General features: G+C 46.9%; 1 protein-coding gene across 1 annotated transcript; it reads right to left on the bottom strand.

Annotated features, from left to right (window-relative positions):
* Positions 1-2,340: 2,340 nt before the first annotated feature.
* Positions 2,341-9,093, bottom strand: PLAU (plasminogen activator, urokinase). The gene is made up of 11 exons (XM_082673423.1): positions 9,009-9,093; positions 8,589-8,676; positions 8,083-8,116; positions 7,832-7,939; positions 7,338-7,512; positions 7,058-7,149; positions 6,642-6,855; positions 6,276-6,424; positions 5,512-5,652; positions 5,029-5,177; positions 2,341-4,341 (listed from the first exon to the last, which is right to left on the bottom strand). Exons 2-11 carry the CDS (start codon positions 8,643-8,645, stop codon positions 4,165-4,167), a joined length of 1,296 nt encoding a protein of 431 aa, XP_082529549.1. The 5' UTR covers positions 8,646-8,676; positions 9,009-9,093; the 3' UTR covers positions 2,341-4,164.
* Positions 9,094-19,162: the final 10,069 nt, after the last annotated feature.

The raw sequence follows: 19,162 nt of genomic DNA, 5'->3' as shown, positions 1-19,162 counted from the left end.
ACTAGCACTATGTCCTATTCATTCCTGTATCCCCAGCACCTAAAACAGTGCCTGGTGTCAAGGTCCTTAAAAAAATTTTTCTTTTAAGGTTGTTGAATGACTCCCAATGGGACTGCAAGGTCGGAATGGGGCCTAGACTATCTTTTCTCCCAATTTGCTACTTAAAACTCAGCATTAGTACTAATACATGCTGCAACATGGATGAAACTGGAAAACATGGTAGGTAGAGAAGTCAGTCACAAAAGACTAGGTGCTATATGATTCTATTTATATGAAATGTCCAGAATAGGCAAACTCATAGAGACAGAAAGTAGATTAGGGGCTGAGGGGGTTGGGGAGAAAATCGGAGTGATTACTAATAGGTATGGGGTTTCTTTTTTTAAAATTTTATTGGATTATAGTTGATTTACAATGTTGTGTTAGTTTCAGGTGTACAGCAAAGTGATTCAATTATACATATACATATATTCATTCTTTTTCCAATTCTTTTCTCATATAGGTTATCACAGAATATTGTGTAGAGTTCCCTGTGCTATACAGTAGGTCCTTGTTGGTTATCTTTTTTATATATAGTAGTGTGTGTATGTCAATCCCAAGCTCCTGATTTATCCCTCTTACACGGTATGGGGTTTATTTTTTAGTTGGTGAAAATGTTCTAGAATTGATTGTGGTGATAGTTGCACAACTCAGTGAATATACTAAAAAATCATTGAGTTGCACACTTTAAATGGGTGAATTGTATGGTATGTGATTTAGTATACCTCAGTAGTACTGTTATTTAAAGAACACCTCAGCAAACTCCTCTCACTGTGATTCAAAGGGCGGGCTCAAATGTCAGCAGCTGGGGAGGAAGGTGGACAAACAGGGATGAGGGTGGAGGGGTGTATTCAGGGGTGGTGTTGTTGTGCAGGGTTGGCTTGGGAAAGGCAGAGCATGAGTGGAAATCAAGTTGAGTCCTGATAATAGCATGAGCCACAGACTATTTCAGAAGGAGGGGTTCTGGTGAAAACAAAAACCACTTCAATGAAATCAGGTTTCAACCAAAAAGGCTGAGGTTTGCTTGAGAAGGGTAAAGTTTTACTTTGAAACTGGTGGCTGAGTGTGATTTGCTCACTTGGCCTGGGAATCTTTTAAGAGGAAAGAATTATAATCTAGGCCAGGGTTGAAATTCGGATACACTTAGCCTCCCTGCACCCAGCATCCCTGAAGTAGGGAGCTTGAAAAGAGGGCTGCTAACCTTCCCTCAGGTTGGGCCCTGCTGAGAGTGCCGGGCCTGTGCACTCTGGAGCCAGCACTCTGCTACTTACCAGCCACATTGCCTTGGGCAAGTCACCTAATCTCTCTTTATCTCCATTTTCTCTGCTGTTAAATGGGGCTAAGGATGGCACCTTCCCCATAGGATTGTTATAAGGATTAAACCAGATAATAGGTGAAGAACTTAGTACAATGTCCAGCACTTAGGGAGCACTAGAAAAGGGCAGTCCCTAAAGTGAGTGACAGGGTTGTATCTGGAGCCTTGAAACTGGTTGCTGGAGAAGTGGCTGATTCCTGCTACCCCGGAGTGAGGTCTGTGACTGGGAAGAGGTAGCAGCTGGCTGGGGGTCGGTCAGGTGGCTGGGAAATGGTCTGAAGATTGTTAGCAGTGCATTGCTCAACCCACCAGTAGGGCTCATACTTCCTGTTTTCAGTGTCTGTGAGCCCTGATGCTGGCGCTGTTCATGTTGGAACAAGATCTTTCTTGGCCCCTGCGGGGTATGCAGAGGCTGAGCAGCAACTCAGCCTGGGCTGGGCTTCTTAGCTTCACATCTTTGCCTTTTCTCTCCTAGCAGGTTTCATCTTCCACAAAATACACCTATGCAATCCTGGGGTAAAGAGGGGAAGGGGTTCCCATTCAATTCTACGAGAATTTACAGAGTTTTGTAATAGTAGCCACTGTTTTTGTGCCTTTACTAGGTGCCAGGATTATGGCTAAGAGATTTATGAACGCATGAATCCTTATAACAATCCTGGGAGGTAGATATCTCTTTTATACAGATGAGGAAACTGAGACACAAAAGGTTAAGAGTTTTTCCCAAGTCATACAGCTAGTATTTTAGAGTCAGGAATCTAGTCCAGGCCACCTGACTCCAAAATCCATGCTCTGAACATCATACTGAATGAAACATGCTAGATTATGGGGATTAAAAGCTGAATACTCTGGGTCCTTGCCCTCCAGGGGTCCATTGTCTAGGGATCCTCTGAACAGGAAGCCCAGGAGACCTTGTGCCCCCAAACCCCACTCAGAAATCTAACTGTTCATGCAGAGAACATACGCTGACCACGTCTTGAATTTTTGGGCCCTTCACATAATCTGGCCAATTGTCACCAATGTATCTCAATCAGGGCTGCATATCAGAAACACCTAGGGAATTTTTCTAAAATCACGAGCCCTGGCACCAGCCCTGACCTGAATCACAATCTCTGTGGGTAGAGCATAAACATATATATATATATTTTTTTTTTTAAGTTCACAGGTGACTTGGTTAAGAAACATGGCCAGAACTCACTAGCATAGCTTGGAAATTCCAAAATTTTGGCATCCAACTGTAACTCCTGAACTGCCTTCTACATCCAGTTCTTAAGAAGCTGATGTTTGGTTCAAAATATATGTACATGCCCATTAGGATATCACCCAGCTTTAGATTCTGAGCTCCCTGATATGAGGGATAGCAAAGGCTGGTCATGAGCTTCATTAACACACACTGAGGAAACTCAGCACCAGCCCCATGCACAGATGATGGGAAATTATGTCTTCTGTTTCCTGAATGCCACAGACTCAAGCTGGGCTGGGTTTGGGATCAGCAATTTTCACTCATGCACATGTCCCCCTTGGTTGAAGTCAGCCCAAGGATTGTTGGGGTCAGAGTGAAGAGTATATGGTAGGATCACCGTGTAAAGTTGTACAAGATGTGTACTGCACAGAGGCATGAGGCTGGGGAGGGAACTAGGAGTTGACAAAGCCTGCACACCATTTACCAAGCTGTGGACTTCTGGCTTGGGGCACATTTTTGTACCTTATGTGCTATGGAGGGTCTGTTCCACAAGTCTCCTAGCTTCTCCTCCCAAAGCCCCATTAAGTCCAGATATCGCCCCACAGGAAACTCTGGGGTGCATTCCACCATTGTCATTTTCTACTTTTTATCATCCCAACTCCCTCCCATACAAGCATGAGGGAAGAGCCAAAATTTTCAGAAAAATCACATTTGATCAACCATACTTATTCAAAATTACAAAAATAGATATAAATAAAAATACCAGAATATAATTATTAAATATTCAGTGTACAGGAATGGTCCTCACCTCACTCAGTGAGGATTGGATGAACTCGGCGGGAAGGTCAGAAGGGATAACTGGCCAAGAATGGACATCTATGTGAAAGTGAGACTGGAAATTTAGTGCTGGTCACACTGTGTGCCCCAGAATGGTACATTTATACATATCATCACCTGGGAGACCCAAGAGGCCCCACAACCTCTCCAAACAGGCCATTCTGTGTGATGTCACAGTCCATACAATTTGGGGAAGTATCTAGACTTGCAGTCAGACACAGAACACCAGCTCTTACACTGACACAGCCTGTGCACAAGTGTGCCAACATACACACACGTATATAACATTTCCTGATACATTCATGGAATGTCAGAGCCCTTCCCGCAAGTCATTTAGTGTCCCTACTCTCCAAACCACTGTTCCTGCATTGGCCAAGCTCTCTCAAGAGACCTCAGTTCTGTTACACTTCCTAATTGGGAAATTATTCATTTCCCAACAGTGGGCCTCATGAATGGCCCACTGCCAGGGAGCTGGCTCTCCTTCCACCTATGCACAGGAGATACCATTTTTAACTCCAGGAAGCTTTAGTCCAGAAAACGACAATACCATTCTGGCTCAGGACCACCCTTCCATCCTGGCCAGGGGAGATCTGGGCGTCCAGCACCCAGACGTGTATCTGAGGGTGAAGCTACTGTCACTCACCCTGATGGGCAGCACAAGCAAAACCACCTCTGCAGAGCTCATCTTCCTCAGTCTCTTCGTTACATATAGCTGTGCAGATGGCCCTACTGCAAAAATGACGGTCACTGTGGGAGTGGGTGGTACCCGCCTCTTCCCTTGGTTCTCTGGGGGCCCTCAGAGGGCTAGGCCATTCTCTCCCCCAATGTGAGTGTGGATCCAGGGCAGGAAGCTTGAGACCCTTGTGTAGACGCCTGGCTTTTCCTTCATGGCACATTCACGGCCCCAGCTCACAATCCCAGTCAGAGTCATGCGGCCTTGGGTGAAGCAGACCAGCGGCCCCCCTGAGTCTCCCTGTTAAGCCAAGGACACAAAAGGTAAGCCCTGGGAGAAGTGAGAAGGGGGCCATCTGATCCTACGACCCAATCATGCCCGAGAGAAAAGGGAGAGTTTCCTAGAGTCAAAGTCCTTGGTGACTCCCCATTTCCTACCACACCAAGTTTAAAAATCCCCTGCTTGGCTTTCGAAGTCCTGTTATCTACAGTTTTACCTACATTTTCAGACCCTACTTCTCCTTCCCATCCCAAAATATGCCGTGCTCATTCTCATTTTTGTATCTTGCAACTGAAATGCTCTCTTTTATTTCCTCTGCCTCCTCAAATTCCTATTGAGTCACATTCTCTCTGAAGTGCCCCCCTCAGTGACCATCTAGTTGGTTCTCACCTCCCTCTCCTAAACAGCTGATCATTTATAATTCACACCACACTCTGAGCACTGAATTGTGTTATTTTCTGTTGTTTTCTCTTTCTTAGGGTCTTAGTCCCCCTCCCTCCCTGAGTCTGAAGTGCCTACCATAGAGCCAGGCTCTTGACAAATGTTTGGTAAATACATAAGGACTGGTTTAAACCTTCTAAGACCTGAACCCCCGGTCCTGGCTTCTTGGGATTTTGACTGGAGAGAGGCTCCCCAAAGCTGGTAGGGACAGGCCCAGGAGCCCAGGGAGATCTAGGGGTGATGGAGAAAGATGCTTGGAACTCTCACCTGGCAGGAATCTGTTTCCCACTGTGGGTCAGCCGCACACAGCATTTTGCTGGTGACTTCAGTGCCATAGTAGTGGGGCTGCTGACACTCCTCGTGGGAAACCAGCTTCACAGTAGTCATTTTCAGCTTCTCTGGATAGATATAGTCAGCTAGATGGAGGAAACGGGGGAATGTACATTAAAATGTGTCTGTTGGGACTCTCTGCCAGGGAGGTCCAAAAAGTGTCCCTACCAGGGAAAGCCCTTATTTTTTTCCACCCACATCTAAGTCTTTACCCCACCTATAGTCCCTCATCCCTCACCCATTTAACTTTATGGCTCATCATTCCCTAAACAATGCTCCCCACTCCATCCCTGGACCCATCTGCTGCCTCCACAGTGCTCCCATCTCTACATCCACAGTCCTCTCTTGATCAAGCTGAGCTCACTTCCAGGTTACAACACTCCCTCAGGACCCTCTCAGCCAGACCCAAATGTCACTTACAGGGATTCTCTTTTCCAAAGCCAGTAACCTCACAGCTTGTGCCAAAACGGGCATCCCCATTCGCTGGGGGCAGGCAGATGACCTGTATGGACCGGGATGGCTGTGCACACTGGCCTGTGCTGGAACGGATCTTCAGCAAGGCTGGGGGAGCATGAAGGGGTCAGAGGGGAAAGATCACCACCTAGTCAGGTGGTCACTATCTCTCCCCTCCAAACCCTGAGGGAATGGCTGTCTATCCCTATGTCAGAGTCAGAGGTCATCCTGGGAGGTCTGCTGGTAGCTTGTCACCTGAAACAAGTCTCCCCTGTCCCATGCTTCAAGGGCTTTGTTCCAGGTGCTGACAAAGCCTTGGACAGCCAGGGCAACTGCATACAGCTGTATGAGTTTTTTTCCTGCAAAAAACAGCTCATAAAGCCCTGGCTGAGGTAGCTGGGCTGAAATCCCGCCCAATAATCTCTCCAAGTTCTATATCCTGGGACAGACAGAGGCTCCATCCAACAATGGAAGGGGCATCCCAGCCCAAGCTATATGCCATCAGGGCCATTGCCACCCAGAAGAGGATACCTGTTTGGAAATTCAGGGACTCTACAGAGGAGCACCAGGCCCCTCACGTTTTCCACTCTGAACCCTTCCCCACCACTCCTTTGTTGTGTAAAGCAGGGTCTTCAAGTTCCCCTACAACCCCAACTTCACACGTGGGTCTCTTCTCAGACCCCCATTCCCACAGCTATCATCATCACGGCAGATGAGGGTTTTCCACGCACCAATATCATTGTGGTGAGCAAGGGTGTCAGCACTGTAGTCCTTATGTAAGATGAGCTTTTGCACCTCAAACTGCATCTCGCCAGGTGTGATGGAGTTAAGCTTTGACCGACCCAGGTAGACAATGTAGTCCTCCTTCCTTTGGTATTCACTGTGGGAGGGGAGATCAGTCAGTCTGATCTTGTGAGATCCTGTCACTTCCCCCTCCCCACCACAGCGACCTCAGAGCATCACTTGTCCCCAAGGCCATGGGCCATATAGAGAGAAGCCAAGGGGGTAGAAATAAGGGGAATCTTTTGCTGGGAAGGAGGAAGGGATTTGTTTGGGGTAGGGCAGGAGGGTCAGGGAGAAGAGACAGAGGGACATACATGAAGCAGTGTGTGGCGCTGACCACCCAGCAGGGATTGATGAGGCTGCCACCGCACACGTAGGTAACAGAGCCTGCACGGTGCCTCCTATAGATGGCTGCAAACCAAGGCTGGTTCTCGATGGTGGTGAATTCTCCCCCAACAATCTTAAAGCGGGGCCTCAGAGCCTTCTGGCCACACTGTAACTTTTCTGGAGGAGATAGGGCATTTCTTTCTGGAGGAGAAAGAAAGTGATATCTTGGGGAGGGAGGAAGGATAAAGTGTCCTTCTCCTGGTCCTCTGACCTCCCAGTTTTTCAGGGCCAGGCAGGCCTCTCTCCTGCAGGCCTCCCTCCTCATCCCTCCTATGATGGAATAAGGGAAGAAATGAGTTTGTCCCCTTCCACCCACCATCATAAACAGGCCAGTGACACTCACCAGAAGAGCAGCTGTGCACCATGCACTCCTGGACAACCTGCATTAGGCCAACATGCACATAGCACCAGGGTCTCCTCTGATTGTCTGGGTTCCTGGCAACACAGAGGGGAGAAGGGTGCCATTCCAACCCAGAATGCCTTTTCTGTGTCCTCCCCTCCAGGGAAGACTCAACCAGAGGCCTTGATTTTCTCATGCTATGGCCAGCACTTGGCAAGCAGAAAAGATGGTAACGAGGGTTTCTGTGAGGCCATAAGGAGGGTCCTTGCTGCCCCCACCTCACCTGCAGTAATTGTGTTTCCCCAGTCCCAGCTGAAGGGCATCAGGTCTGTGGGCATGGTACGTTTTCAGAAGGATGGTGGGAGAGTTCCAGGCCAGGCAGGGCCGGCCGCTGGTGTCAGTGTTGGCCTTCCCTCGGTAAGAGTGACCATTCCCCTGATAGCAGGTTTTCGATGTATCTATGGGAGGATGTGAGGATGAGAATATTAGAAAGAGAAGGAAGTTCAGACAGGCATTTTAGAGATCCTGTCAGGCCTCACATGATTTCAGTGAGGCAGAAGATACTAGAAAGGGTCTCCTTCCATCCCCACCTCACATTTGTGCAGCCTCAGCTTCATGACATAGTGTGTGTTCATGTTTGACTGTGAATCACATGAGGATAAAGATGCCCCCCACTCTACCTCCTAATTCCTGCCTGCTCTTGCATCCCACCCATGTCTCCCTGCCCCCAAGTCTCTGGTGCCCCCTCCTCCCCAGTTGGAGTCAGGATCCCCATACCTATCTCACAGTGTTCCCCTTGGAATTTCTTTGGGCAGTCGCATCGTTGAATGTTGGAGAAGTACTTGTAGGACACACATTTTCCTCCATTCAGACAGCCACACTTCGCTGGAGAGCACAAAGATTGGGGGGTAAGCAAGGAGCATAGGTGGACGCAAAGGGGGAGCCAGCAGGGACAGGGAGGGGCTGCCTCCTGAGGCTTTTCCAAGATATCTGTGCAACCAGATATTGTGCAAGGGGTGGATACTCACAGGCACCAGACACTTGATGAAGTTCATGGCTGCCCTGGAAGAGATGCAGGCGGGGGGAGAGATTGAAAGGAAAAGTTCACCAAAGGACCCATGTTCCTGGGACCCCAGGGTGAGGATAAACTGGCCCCAATCCCCAAACTCAGCCTTCCCTCCAGCTCCCTCTCTCCTTACCCTGTTCATGTCTAACTATCCCTCAAATGGAAGATCATCAGCTTCTAGCAGGGAGAAATGAATTGACTCAAGCAAGCTTCACAAATCAGATACCAGCAGGTTGGGGCAGTCCCTGTGGCGTCTTCCTCCCTTGCCGGAAAGTGCAAGCTCCCTTGGTTCTCAAGGCCCCAATGCCACACCTGTCCTATTTCCCGGGGAGGGTTTGGCCCTGCTGTTGATGGAATTCGGAGGACTCCAGCTTCCTATGCAGCCCCTTCCTTCCCCAGCGCTTTTCAGGGGTCTTGCAAGCCCCCTCCTCCCGCCGCCAAGAGTCAAAAGCAGGGAAGCCAACTCACCTCGGAGTCTCTCACGACCAGGGCGCAGAGGAGCAGGCATGCCAGCAGGAGTCTCATGGTGGCGAGGCTGGGGCTCTAGACAGCGGCTCTACAAGGGAAGGAGAAGTCAGGGGAAGAAGCGGAGGAGCGCGCGAAGGCGGACCGGGTGGGTTACTGCAGTTCAGGGCTGGAGCCCCTAAGTCCCCTGCGGGAAGAGCCCGCGGTGACCAGGCTCCCCAGGCCCGGCCGTCTATCCTCTCTGGAGGCTCAGAGGTCGTGGCGCAGCCTGCACTGGTCCCCGCAGGGGAACACATGGGCACGGAGCGCGGTGACTCAGCGTGCAGCCGCAGCCGAGCCGGGGCAGCGAGTAAGGAGAAGTAAAGCCGGCAAGAGCTGGGTCGCCCGCATCCACCCTGCGCTCTTAGGGAGGTCCACACTCACCCGCACCTATGGCCGGAGGGGCGCAGGGCCGGAATAGCGGGGACTAGTGGACACTCTGATGCTCGGGCGGGCTCTAGGGCTCCAGTCTCCGCACTGTGCTGCTAGCGGGCAGTGCTGGCTCTATATTACGACTCGCCCTAGCCCTGGCCCCGCCCCAGCCCGGTATCGCCCCGTCCACTCCCTTCCCTCCCCTTCCCTGAGGACCCGCCGCGACTTGGACCCCGCAGGCTTCCACAACCTAAACTGTGAGAGGCAGCGCTGTCCCCACTGGAGGGGACGAACCAGGTCTGAACTGAGGTATGGAGAGACATCTAAATTCTCCGCCCCCTCCTCCCATTCACCTGGCCTGGGCCCCGCCCCCGTGCAGCACCCCCCCATCCCCCCGATTTGCCAAAAGGAAAGGCGCTAGGGAGACACTCTCCTCCAGCTCTGATGCCTCTTCCCAGATCCCCTAAAGCTCTTCTCCACCCTCGGCCCCCAGCTGCCTAGGACACTGATTCGGACCCTTGGGCTTAGAGGCATAGTCTGCAGGTTGTACAGCTGTGAAGTCTCTTTCTCAATGTGAAAATACACGTCGCTGAAACACACAAAAAAACGTGTTCACAGGGACTGCCTCCAAGTAGTATGCCAGCTCCCCGAAAATCAACACAACCAGTGGATAAGACAAAGCTTAGTTTATTGCTTACTGCGGTAAGGTAGTTTGGTAGTGGCAGGGGAGGGGGTCCGATTTTATTGAGAATTTGCAGTTTGGTATAAGGCAGGTCTTTGAAAGTGAGGGCCTGATAAGGATTGGATAAGAGTCGTGATATGATATTGTAGGATTGTGAGAACAAAGTCTTAGGGCACAAACTGTTGATGCTTTCTATTGAAGTGTTCATAGGTTTTTCAGGAAGTTCCTAAAATGAACTATTCATTTATTTGCCTGGGCCATAGTATTGTCACTTAATAAAGACAATGGAATAGTAAAGCCTTATTAATGTAGAAAGTTCTATTTTCATCTCTGAAGAGAGAAATTTGGGAACTGGAGGACAAGAATGAGATTTAGTTTTCACTGTATAGCCTTTTACACTGTTTAAATTTTTGAAAACACATCCTTGTATCACCTGTTCCAAAAGGATAATTACAGATTTTTAAATGCACGTGTATTTAGTATTCTACTTCATCATAGAGCCTTGTTTCTAATAAGATAAAATATTTGCTCATCAAATAGATTGGCTTCCAGAAAGACAAACCATGTGTAAAGGACTCCACCTATGCTTCCTGCTTGAGGGTGAGCACACACAGTTGTGTACACACGCACAAGTCCATGCACACACACATATCTCTCAGGCAGAGCTGAAGAACTACAGCAGGGACTCTGAAGTTCAGTCACCCCCATCCGTTTCCCCTAGTGTTGGGAGCCAGGGCTTGGGGTCACTTGAATCCACCCTGCAGGACTGTCTCCCTCAATGGAAGGAGAGGAGGTTGAATCCCTGTAACCCACTAAGGGGCCCAAGGCTTGTCCCTCTCCCTGCCTAGGCCTACAGCGTTTTGCTGCCTGGCAAACCTGGACCTTGGGTCTGGGTCCACTTGAGAGGGGCAGGAAGAGAGCAGAGAAAGTGCCAGGAGGGCAGGAAGAAGGAAAGCCTCTTTGCTCTGCCCCAACCAGAGATCTCAGGATGCCAGCCTCTGCCTGGGGAAAGTACAAGTTAACCATCCAGCTTAGGAGGCAGGTGACCCATCATCCTCTGGGGAGAGAGTTTTTCTGTGCCCAGCTCTGAGCTGCCAAGCCTCCCAGGGGATGGACTGAGTTAGAGGTGCTAGAGGCTTTGGAACCAGCCAGGCTACTTCCTGTAGAAGACTGTGATATGTTTTGTTTGGAGTTAGAACACATTATAGAACACATTAATTGTAAATAAACATGATCAAAATGTAAACAGAGTTACAACCTGAGGACTTACCCGGAAACTCTTAGGTTAGTTATCAGGAAATTCCCCGCTGACTTGTGATTCACTGAGCTTCCCCGGCAGCTCTCATGACTCCATATTACTTGGCTGGAGGCTGTCATGCTGATTCTGAGAGCAGGATGACCTCATTTCCTCCCGGACAAAGAGACTTGGAGACCGTTATGCAGCATGACACCCCTCTTCCCCCTCCTTCCTCTTGTGGGTTCTTCACCTGGTTGAACAATCCTAGAGCCTCTGTGAAGAGAGAATATCCTTTCCACTCTGTGATCTTTGGCGCTCTCTGAAATCTGTGTCCGTCTTTTGGTGCACAGTCTGTGCTATCTTTCCATTCTTTTAGGGCAGAGACTACATCTTAAATATCTTTCTCCCCCTCAGCACCTGGTGCATGCCATGTTCACCTAGGTGCTTTATTATGAATGAATCTGTGAACAAGTGAGAAGAGAGCGCTTTGGGGCTCCCTGGAAGTTTCCCTTCTCCTTGTCTTTTTTTTTTTCCTTGCCATAAAAAAATAGTACTGACATCATTTCTGTCTTTTGCTAAAAAGCACCTTGATACAAACCATTCCTCTTTAAACTCACAACCACCTTACGTAGCTGGGAATAGTTATTTCCATTTCACAGATGAGGAAAATGAGGTGGAGAGAAGATACATAGTTGATAAGTGGCAAAGCCAGCGCTAGAACCCTGGTTTTCTGATCCTTGTTCCTGTGCTCCATACCTCACTGCTTCCAAAGAGAGGGATTCAGAACAGAAGGCTGTGAAGAGAAGGGCCAGATGCTGTAAGATGTTCCAGCTCAGGGGAGCCTTCTTGCTGGCTTTGGAGACCTCCTTCCAGAAACATGCCTAGGACTATGGGCTCTGAGCTCCTGGGAGACCCTGGCTATAATATGAGTTAGTTGCTTGCCTAAGTTCCAGAAACTAACTTGGTGGTCTAGTCTATCTGAAGTTTCTGTCAAGTGTGAGAGAATAAGGAACTGAATACATGTGGTTTCATTCTGTTCCTGAGTCTCAGAGTAAAACCACCAGCCTCCTGCCTCCACATCTCAGTGGTCCAGATCTCCCATGTTAGACGTGGCAACAGAGACTAATGCAGAGGCCCCATTTCCTGGAGCGGCTCATAAAAAAGCAGGCAGATGCCAGGTGTGCCAGGAGGACCAGGATGTCAAACTTGGCCCTGAGACTGTGTCCAGGAAACAGGACCACTGAAGGGCTATTTTCTGACTAGCAGGACCCAAAGGGAAGTTCATGTCGAGTCACAAGATGTTTTCCTGGGTTGCTATACCAAGAATGTTCAGTTTGGTACTGTGTAGAGAGTGCAGTGTCTAGCCACAGGTCAGCCACATCCAAGTCTAATGACCTCAGGCAAGATGCTTAATTCTCTTGGTCTTGGTTCCCCATCTACAAAAAGAGGCAACACCTGCCCTGCCCCTGCCTCACTTTGCAGATTGAATGAGATCATATTTGTGTGTGAAATCATTCATTCATCCCTTTATTCACTCACCAAGGATTTATCATGGGCCTAACATGTGTCAGGCACAGTTCTAGATGCTAGAGACACACGGATGAACTTTGTAAACTGTAATTCCTACCTTGAGTGCCTGCCTTGCCTTCCTGTCTATGACTGTCCTGGCCCAGAAGTCCAGGCCATTCCTGGGAGTCCATCCCAGGATTCCAGTCAAGTGGGGATGCTGTGTCCTTAACCAACAGTTCCCAGCAACTGACCAGCTGTGTGCACTGCTCACCCCCACATCCCTGACTCCCACTCTCTCCTCCTCTCCAGTTGTTCGTGGCCTGAAGCTCTTCTTTCTCACCTACTCATGGGGGCCACAGACTTCTCTGCAGTCCTGGGAAGGAGGCGGTGAATGCTGGTCATGTAGTTTCCTTGGGTCTGAGGACTCCTTCTCTCTGCATGTTTAATGCTGAGGGAAAGATACTGTCTCACAGCAGGCACTGCAAGCCACATTTGGGGCCTGTAACATGATAGGGGAGGTGTTGGAGCTGCTAGGCCCCCAGCGGCCTTTGGCAAGAGTAGGGCGGGGGAAGCCACATAATTGCTTCCTTACTCATGGAAAGCAAAGAGTACAGGGGCTGCACCCTGAGGTTATACTCTTTCGTCAGTGAACAGAGGGGCCAAGTTGGACCCTCCAGCTTCAGCCTATGACCCCTACCCTTTCTCATCGTTTCTGCCTCATCATCTCTGGCCCAGTTCCTAGCCCCACCCAAGCCAGTGAGCTCAGACCTCTGCATGAGTAGAGCCTTGGCCAGATTTTCCTTTGTCCCTAATCTAAACCTGGTTACTCCCTAAATCAGGAACTTACTACCTCAAAGAATGTTGGTCGTGGCTTTCCAGACCTTCTGGATTCTGAGGCCCCCACCAGAACCAAAGCTAGGCCCTGGTCCTAGAACTTCTGCTTAGAGCCCAGGCTACCATGCTGGATGGCAATGGCTGCTTAACCAGAAGCCAAAGGGGATACCCAGGAAAAAAGGGCTGGAATGGGAAACCAGAAACTGGTGGTTTTGCTAAAAACTGCCAAAAAGTCAATGATATTAAAGGAAATATGTTCAGCCAGGAGCTCGTATACTCAAAAATATTGTTCAGAAGAAAACCAACATAACATCCACAGCCTGCATGATGTATAATTTCATGGGCTCATGACTCTCCCAAGCTGGATTCTATATGCTTCTCTGCCTTTAACACAAGTGCAAGCACTTCCCTTTCCATTACACAGAGAGGAAAACAGAGGGCTGATGAAGGGAAGTGAATCATCTACGTTCATTCACTGAAAATGATGAGATTGAGAATTCACTGATTTTAAGGAACCTGGTGACACATTTCCCCCCTCCCCCTCCTATTCTGAATCCTCTCTCCTCCCATCCTGACCACCCTCAATTCCCAGCCTCAGTCTCTTTGTCTTCCTACCCACCTGCAGAAGGTGCTTCTTTTCTCCAAGCAGTGATTGATAACAGTGTGATGAGGCAGCCAAGTCCTGGGGAGAGGTCAGTCTCCTTTTAGAAGGTACTAGAGGATGAAATGTATGGAAGTCTATGAGAAGAGGGAGCAGGGGCATGGCAGGGAGCCCCTTATATAGGTGTGTATGCAGAGTGAAGAGAGGGAATAGTATGTGGATAATCTAACCAGGAGGCTCCTGTTTACTCTGAGAGCAGAGATGGGGGGGAATATGACAGAAACTAAAGAAGAAGTCTCTTCTCTCTAAGGGAATATTATAATCTATCCCTTGTTGAAGATAAATTATAATGGCCAACTTTTATTTGCCTACATTCATTTTATTTTTCAATCTTAACAACAACATTTAAGGAAGGTACTATTAATATCACCATTTTATGGATGAGAAAACTGAGGCTCCCAGAATTTAAGCAGTTTATCCAAGGTCATGCTGTAGGTATATGGTAGGGTTGGGACTCACACGTAGAGTTGGTTGATTCCAGGGGTTGCAGAACTACCTCTGAGGCAATATCACATTCAGTCAGGAAGGTAGGGGTGCTGGTCCTTATACCTAATAGGGAATCTCCCTATTCTAACCCATGGTGCTATCCCAGAGTGTCCCCAGCTGTCCAAGTCATGTCTGGGTTGATTCCTGTCTATTCGCAGCTCAAGCCAGACTTTGATTAAAATGTTCCTCCTTTTGCTTAGTAAAGCCAGCCACAGTTGTATCTGCGGGGTCTTGTCAGAGAAGTGATCACTGGGTTTTCTGCCTGTGCTTATATGTCTGTGTAGATCTCTGGAAACATCAATTGTCAGTTTTCCCTTTTTCAAAGCCGTTATTCAGCCATATTTGTATGACGGGGATACCTAGGGGTTTTCTGTGGGGAAATAACAATAGCATCTCTATATTGAACATGCATTTTATTTAGCAGGCATTTGGTAACCATTCTGTGTGCATTCTCTCATTTAATCCTCAGTGAGGGAGATGTAATATCAACCCCACTTAATGGATAAGGAACTGAAGCTCTCAGAGGTTAAGGATACACAGCCAAGCCAATATCAATGGTGTTGTCCCTTTACCCTTTCCTGAGGAAAAAAAAAAGTTACCCTGTTATGTAGGTGCCCGGGAATCTGTAATAATATTCACTAATGTTATGTTTTCCAACCTTGTCTGATGATAAGAATCACCTGTCTTAAAGGTTTAAAGAATACAGAATCTCAGGTTACTTCCTTCTCTGATTCATTAAGTCTGGGAGGGGGCCCAGGAATCTGATTCTTAATATACGTCCCATAGGATTCTTACCACCAAACAAGTTTGGAGAAAATGTCAGCCAATGCATACCTAGGGAACATTAGTTTATTTTTTCACCTAGGAATGCCCAACTAAATCACGAATTTTCTATTGACTAGGGTTTCCACTTTAACCCCATCCTTTGAGGTGGGGGCCAGAGGAGAACGCAGAGGTGGGAATGGTTCATGGCAGGAAGGCTGACTTTTGGGTAGAGTTTCGCAGAGATGAATCAAGGAGGGGATGTACACCTGAGAGCCTTGTGCCAACCCAGCCACCCTGAGGTGATTTTTCTAAAGAATCTGTTCTCAGAAAGTTAATTTCTTCAGCACCTCTGTACTTGTTCTTTTTTCAGATACTAATGATAGTTTCATTTAAAAGATGCCAAATGGATGGCTAATGGAGGGACTTTTCCATGTAGAAGCTAAAAGAACGTGGGGAATTAGAGTAACCCTCAAAGTCATGGCAGTGGATAAGAAATTGACTCCCCAAGACTTTAGGAAAATTGGGAGAACCTGAGTAAAAATGAGTACAAAGCAGAACTGAGAATACTTGTACTTACTGGTACTTTTCTATCTGTGATATTTCCTCACATTTCCTGTGCTGGCCCAACTTCTGAGCTCTCAGGGTCAGTTTGTTTGTTTTCCCCTAGGCTCTTCTGATTCCACCTGAATAGAACTGGGATTCCAGAGCATTGTCCCTTTGCAGGAGTGTGGGAACTATGCCCATCACCAGTGGACCCAGCAGCTGTGGGATGACCACAGCGTTTGCATTTGTAGTCAGGAAGGAAGTAACAGTGTCATTCTCCCTATGCAGACCCTCTGCTCCATTGCATAGTGTCCTAAAGACTTATTCAGTCTGTATCGTGGCAGTCAGCCTATTCTATTCGTAAAGAAAATTCGACCCCAAGTTCTAAAAATAAAAGAACTGAGCTCAACTCAGACTGTTCATTTCATTAAATGAACTAAAAATTACTTTCAAATACCTAAGGTGTGCCAAGGACTATGCTAGTCTCTGAGGGCACACAGAACAGACATGATCCCCACCCTGAAGAAGTTTAAAATCTTGTAAAGAAGAAAAAATGAATACACATGAAATGATTAAAAAGCCACTAGGTAAGATGGCTACTATAAAAAAAAAGCCAGAAAATAACAAGTGTTGGCAAAGGATATAGAGAAATTAAAACTCTTGTGCACTGCTGGTGGGATTGTAAGATGTTGCAAACCACAATGAAAAATGGTGTGGCAGTTCCTCAAAAAATCAAATCTAGGACTATCAAATAGCCCCTCAATCCCTTGAGGATCCCTTCTGGGTATATATTGAAAAGAACTTAACCAGAGTCTCGAAGAAATATTTGTACACTCATGTCATAGCAGCACTACTCACAATAGCCAAGAAGTGGAAGCAGCCCAAGTGTCCACTGACAGATGAAGAGATAAGCAAAGGTGGTGTATACATTCAATGGAGTATTATTCAGTCTTCATTTTTTATTTTTTTAAAGCATCTCCTTATTTCTTTTTTTTAAAATAAATTTATTTATTTTTGGCTGCGTTGGGTCTTGGTTGCTGCGTGCAGGCTTTTTCTAGTTGCAGCAAGCGGGGGCTACTCTTCATTTCAGTGCGCGGGCTTCTCATTGCAGTGGCTTCTCTTATCGCGGAGCACGGGCTCTAGGCGCGCAGGCTTCAGTAGTTGTGGTGCATAGGTTTGGTTGCTCCACAGCATGTGGGATCTTCCCAGACCAGCAGGCGGATTCTTAACCACTGCGCCACCAGGGAAGCCCTATTCAGTCTTTAAAAGGAAGGAAATCTTGTCACTTGTTGTATAACATCAATGAACCTTGAGGACATTATGCTAATTGAAATAAGCCAGTCACAAAAATCATATATGGATATATATGATTCCACACATATCTATAGATACAGAGGTATCCAAGGTAGTCAAATTTGAAGAGATAAAGAATGGTGGTTACCAGGGGCTGGTGAGAGGGAGAATTGGGGAGCTGTTGTTTAATAGCTATAAAGCTTCAGTATTTTGTTTGTTTGGGTTTGGTTTTTTTTAGATTTAATTTTATTTATGTTTGGCTGTGTTGGTTCTTCATTGCTGCGTGTGGGCTTTCTCTAGTTGTGGCGAGCAGGGGCTACTCTTCGTTGCAACGCACGGGCTTCTAATTGCAGTGGCTTTGCTTGTTGCAGAGCATGGGCTCTAGGGGCGCGGGCTTCAGTAATTGTGGCACGCAGGCTCTAGAGCTCAGGCTCAGTAGTTGTGGTGCACAGGCTTAGTTGCTTCTCAGCATGTGGGGCCCTCCCAGACCAGGGATCGAACCCGTGTCCCCTGCATTGGCAAGTAGATTCTTATCCACTGCACCACCAGGGAAGTTCTGTTTGTTTTTAATTGAAATATAGTGATGTACAATGTTATGTTAGTTTCAGGTATACCACATAGTGATCTAACATTTAAATATCCTATGAAATGATCACCATAATAATCTAGTAACCATCTGTCCACATACAAAGTTATTACAATATTATTGACCATGCTCCTTATTCTGTATATTTCAATTCTGTGACTTATTTATTTTATAACAGGAAATTCGAACACCTTAATTCTCTTCACCTATTTCGCTCAACCCCCCCACACCCTTTTCCCCTCTGGCAGCCACCCATTTGTTCTCTGTATCTGTGAGTCTGCTTTCATTTTGTTTTACTTATTTGTTTGTTTTGTTTTTTAGATTCCACATATAAGTTAAATAATTTGGTGTTTCTCTTTCTCTGACTTATTTCACTTAGCATGATACCCTCTAGATCCATCCATGTTATTGCAAATGGCAAGATTTTTTGACTGAGTAATATTTCATTGTATAAGTACACCACGTCTTCTTTATCCATTCATCTATTGATGGACAATTAGGTTGCTTCCATATCTTGGCTATTGCAAATAATGCTGCAATGAACATAAGGGTGCAAATATTTTTTTGAATTAGTGTTTTTGTTTTCTTCAGGTAAATATCCAGAAGTAAAATTCCTGGATTATATAGTAGTTCCAATTTTTATTTATTTATTTTTAAAATTTATTTAATTTATTTATGTTTGTCTGCATTGGGTCTTCATTGCTGCGTGCGGGCTTTCTCTAGTTGCGGCGAGTGGGGGCTACTCTTCTTTCTGGTGCGTGGGCTTCTCATTGCAGTGGCTTCTCCTGCTGTGGAGCATGGGCTGTATAGTACACACTCAGTAGTTGTGGTGCATGGGCTTAGTTGCTCCGCGGCATGTGGGATCTTCCCGGACCAGGGCTCGAACCCGTGTCCCCGGCACTGGCAGGAGGATTCTTAACCACTGCACCACCAGGAAAGCCCAATTTTTATTTTTTTGAGGAACATCATACTCTTTTCCATAATGGCTAACCAGTTTACAGTCCTACAAACAATGCATGAGGGTTCCCTTTTTTCCACATCCTCGCCAACACCTGCTATTTGTTGTCTTCTTGTTAATAGTCATTCTGATGGGTATCAGATGGCATCTCATTGTGGTTTTGATTTTTAGTGATGATTGATGATCACTAAGCATCACTTGATGATTAGTGATGTGCATCTTTTCATGTGTCTGTTGACCACCTGCCTGTCGTCTTTGAAAAAATGTCTATTTAGGTCCTTTGCCCATTTTTTAATCAAACTTTTTTTTTTAATACTGAGTTGTATGAGTTCTTTATATATCTTGGATATTAACTCTTTATCAAATATATCATTTGAAAATATCTCCTCCCATTCAGTAGGCTGATTTTTCATTTTTTTGGATGGTTTCCTTCACTGTACAAAACTTTTTAGTTTGACGTACTCCCATTTGTTATTTTTGCTTTTGTCTTTCTTGTCTGAGGAGACAGATCCAAAAAACTATTGTTAAGACGGATGTTGAAGAGTGTACTGCCTAGGACTTCCCTGGTGGCAGATTGGTTAAGAATCTGCCTGCCAATTCAGGGGACACGGG

The sequence above is a fragment of the Grampus griseus genome (assembly GCF_964374135.1).
Source record: "Grampus griseus genome assembly, chromosome: 16".
Lineage (NCBI taxonomy): Eukaryota > Metazoa > Chordata > Mammalia > Artiodactyla > Delphinidae > Grampus > Grampus griseus.
This window is presented reverse-complemented; position numbering and strand designations above follow the sequence as displayed.

Bases quoted from the DNA above. Each gene is read 5' to 3' on its own strand.
- PLAU (XM_082673423.1), bottom strand. From the start codon at position 8,645: ATGAGACTCCTGCTGGCATGCCTGCTCCTCTGCGCCCTGGTCGTGAGA. The intron at 8,117-8,588 runs GTGAGTTGGCTT...CATCTCTTCCAG, and splicing joins TGGTCGTGAGAGACTCCGAG to GGCAGCCATGAACTTCATCA. The intron at 7,940-8,082 runs GTGAGTATCCAC...TGTGCTCTCCAG, and splicing joins TCATCAAGTGTCTGGTGCCT to CGAAGTGTGGCTGTCTGAAT.